We start from the raw sequence: 3,128 nt of genomic DNA, 5'->3' as shown, positions 1-3,128 counted from the left end.
CCCTCTGTCTCTCTCCCATCCTCTCTTTTCACTTTTTCACCCTCTCTCTTCGTCCCTTCCTCTCTCTCTTCCATCTTTCCTTTGTCCTCTTTCACCTCCTTCCTATCTTCTCCTCCTTTTGTGATGGATGGATAACCGTAAGAAAAACAAAAACAAGGAGGAGGAGGAGGAGGAGGGAGGGGGGAGTTTTGGGGGTACAAAGAAGCAAAAACAGCATCCATGTCAAATGTCAAAAAACAAAAACCCCTGACAAAACAGACAGGGGGCTTCGCTTTCCTGTCAGCAGATTCACTCAGTGGAAGTCAATTGGGGTTTTAAAGGTGGGTGGCCCCGAGCGACGAGTGTGTGTGTGTGTGTGTGTGTGTGTGTGTGTGTGTGTGTGTAGTCCAGCTCATTGTATGACCCCCCACTGAACTGTGAAGGAGCTTAGGAGACAGAAAAAGAGGGGAGTGTGGTGATAGAAGAAAAGGATGGGGGGAACGAAGCAAACAGAGGTGGAGGGGGGGGGGAGAAGAAAGGGAAAAAGACGAGGAGGGGGAGGTAGAGAGAGAGAGAGAGAGAGAGTTATGAAAACAAAAGTATTGTAGCAGATGGGGCCGGGCTTTACCTTGGAAACAGCATAACAGCAGAGGGGTTGGGGAGCGCTCCGGAGGGGTGTGAGCCAAGCCGGAGCTTATCGCAATCTCTGGAGACTGACGAACAGGGGGGGGGGGGGGGGTAAAGTCCACACACACACACACACACACACACACACAGCAGACACACTCCTCACACTGTGGGGGGAAGAGATATAAAAGGGCTCCCAGGGAGAGAGAGTGGTCAGGCAGGCGTCCGACCGACCGACCGAACGACCCTCCTGCTCCTTTCCACACAGGCAGAACTCTTGAGTGTGTTTATATGTGTGTGTATGTGTGTGTGTGTGTGTGTGTAGAGGTGTGTGTGTGTGTGTGTGAGAGCGCACATGGGAAGCAGTAGCCGTCTTCGCTACACCACAGGAATAAACTTTGACAGGTTTTTAAAAAAAAAAAGAAGAAAGGGAGGAGAGCGTTTGACTGGATGGGGAGTCGCTGAAGTCTGGCTGTCTTTTTGAACCTGTTTTATTAATTTTTTTCATCAATCTGTGAAAAAAGAATCAGGTTTTTTCAGTTGATTTGTTTACTCTTTGTTGTTTCTATATGTTTACGTGTGTGACGGGGGAACGGAGGGGTGAACAGGCTGCCTAACTGCTTGCAGAGGAATTTAAACAGAAGCAGACGATGTTTTCTCCCCCCTGAACTGTTGATGCTGTGAGCGCAAAAGATTTTACACTCTTTTTGATTTCTTTTTTTGAGTCCTTTTTTTTTCTTTTCTTTTTCAACCGTTCATTCTGATGCGCTTCTGAGGCAGAATGGAGTCCTCGCATTTCCCGGTTATGAGCTATAACAGCACCTACGTGGACCAGGACGTTTACTTCGGGGACAACGTGGACGGCTTCAGCGTCGCCATCGCCGTCCTCTACCTGCTGGTGTGCGTCCTGGGCCTGGCCGGGAACTCCCTGGTCATCGTCGCCATTTTGAAACTGGACAAGATGGCCTCCGCCGCCACGGTGTACATCTTCAACCTGGCGCTGGCCGACGGGCTCTTCATGGTGGGGCTGCCCTTCATCGCCATGCAGAACTTCCAGAACCGGTGGGAGTTCGGCGACGCGGCGTGCAAAGCGGTGATGGTGCTGGACGGCATCAACCAGTTCACCAGCGTCTTCTGCCTCACGGTGATGAGCGTGGACCGCTACATGGCGCTGGCCGACCCGCTCCGCTTCGCCCGCTGGAGGACCCCGCGGCGCGCCAAGGCGGTCTCGGCAATCCTGTGGCTCCTCTCGCTCCTCGCCGTCCTCCCGATGGCGCTTCACTTCTCGGCGCGGGACGGCCTGTGCACGCTGGACCCGGCGCTGGGCTCGGACGCCTGGTGGCTCGGCTTCCTCACCTACACCTTCGTCCTGGGCTTCGCGCTGCCGTTCACCGTCATGACGGCGTCCTACGCGGCGCTGCTGCTCACGCTGAGGTCCCAGCGCCTCCGGGCCGCCGCCGCCACCGCCACCGCGAGCCACGAGAGCCACCGGCTGGAGCGGCAGGTCACCAAGACGGTGGTGGCGGTGGTTCTGGTGTTCGGCGTGTGCTGGCTGCCGTTCTACGCCTTCAACTTCTGCTCCCTGTACAAAACCGACCTGGTCCTGACCTTCGCACAGGGTTTCGAGTTCGTGGTCCTGCTGTCGTACTCCTGGAGCTGCGCCAACCCCATCCTCTACACCTGCCTGTCCGAGACCTTCAGACGACACTTCCGCGCCCTCCTCTGCCCCGCCAAGCGGTCTCCCAGCATGCAGTGCAACGCGGACACTGAGCGGTACGACCTAAACGACACCAGCGGTGTCAGCATGCTGGCATAGACAGAAGAACATGAACTGAAGCCTCCATTTAAATTGATTTCCTTACTTCCTTGAACTTATTTACTCACTTGAAGATGATTGTTGGATGTGTGATTTATTTGATTTAATGTCATCTTAGAGAGAAAGTATCGCCTTTCCTTTGTTACAATGCAAAAAACAACAAGCTGTCCAGTGATTTGAACTTGTTTCCAGACCTACCAAGCATATTTTGTGATAATTTTTGTGAAATTATCTCACTGCATCGGCAGATAATCTTGATGGTTTCAGTAAATTTCACTTGATTCATGCCAATACGACTTCTTTAAAGAAATCATCATAAAACAATGAAGAAAATCCTGAGATATAAGAAACTTTCTCCAAGACAATTTCACTTTTACCAAGTAAATGTCCTGAAGCAAGTTACATTCTCCTGAAAACAAAGAGTCTGGATTTGTTGAAACCGGTAAAATTACCTGTCAGTGCAGTGAGATGATTTCATAAAAAAAAAAATCCTGAAATAAGCTTAATAAGTCTGGATACAAGAGAAAAAACCTTAACAAGTCTGTCAGTTTTTGCAGTCTACTCTCCATTAGTGAGTATTTTTTCTCCACATAGTTGGGAGTGTGTTGAAGTTATCTGCCTCCATGAATGTTGAACTTTAGACATATTTTCATAACGTCTTTCTGAATGAATAATCCTGTATATTAAGTTGTGGATATGTGTTTAT

The 3,128-nt window shown here is 50.4% G+C and overlaps 1 protein-coding gene across 1 annotated transcript; it reads left to right on the top strand.

The window, feature by feature from the left end:
- Positions 1–1,387: 1,387 nt before the first annotated feature.
- On the top strand, positions 1,388–2,422 carry LOC139653107 (somatostatin receptor type 2). Its single transcript, XM_071530060.1, has one exon. The coding sequence runs from the start codon at positions 1,388–1,390 to the stop codon at positions 2,420–2,422; it is 1,035 nt and encodes a 344-aa protein (XP_071386161.1).
- The last annotated feature ends 706 nt before the right edge of the window (positions 2,423–3,128 follow it).

This window comes from Centroberyx affinis, unplaced genomic scaffold, assembly GCF_046629955.1.
Source record: "Centroberyx affinis isolate AG114_WGS23_722 - 3 ecotype Tasmania unplaced genomic scaffold, CSIRO-AGI_Caff_v1 ptg001874l_1, whole genome shotgun sequence".
NCBI lineage: Eukaryota > Metazoa > Chordata > Actinopteri > Beryciformes > Berycidae > Centroberyx > Centroberyx affinis.
The sequence above is the reverse complement of the archived record's forward strand: the minus strand, read 5'-3'. Positions and strand labels throughout refer to the sequence as shown.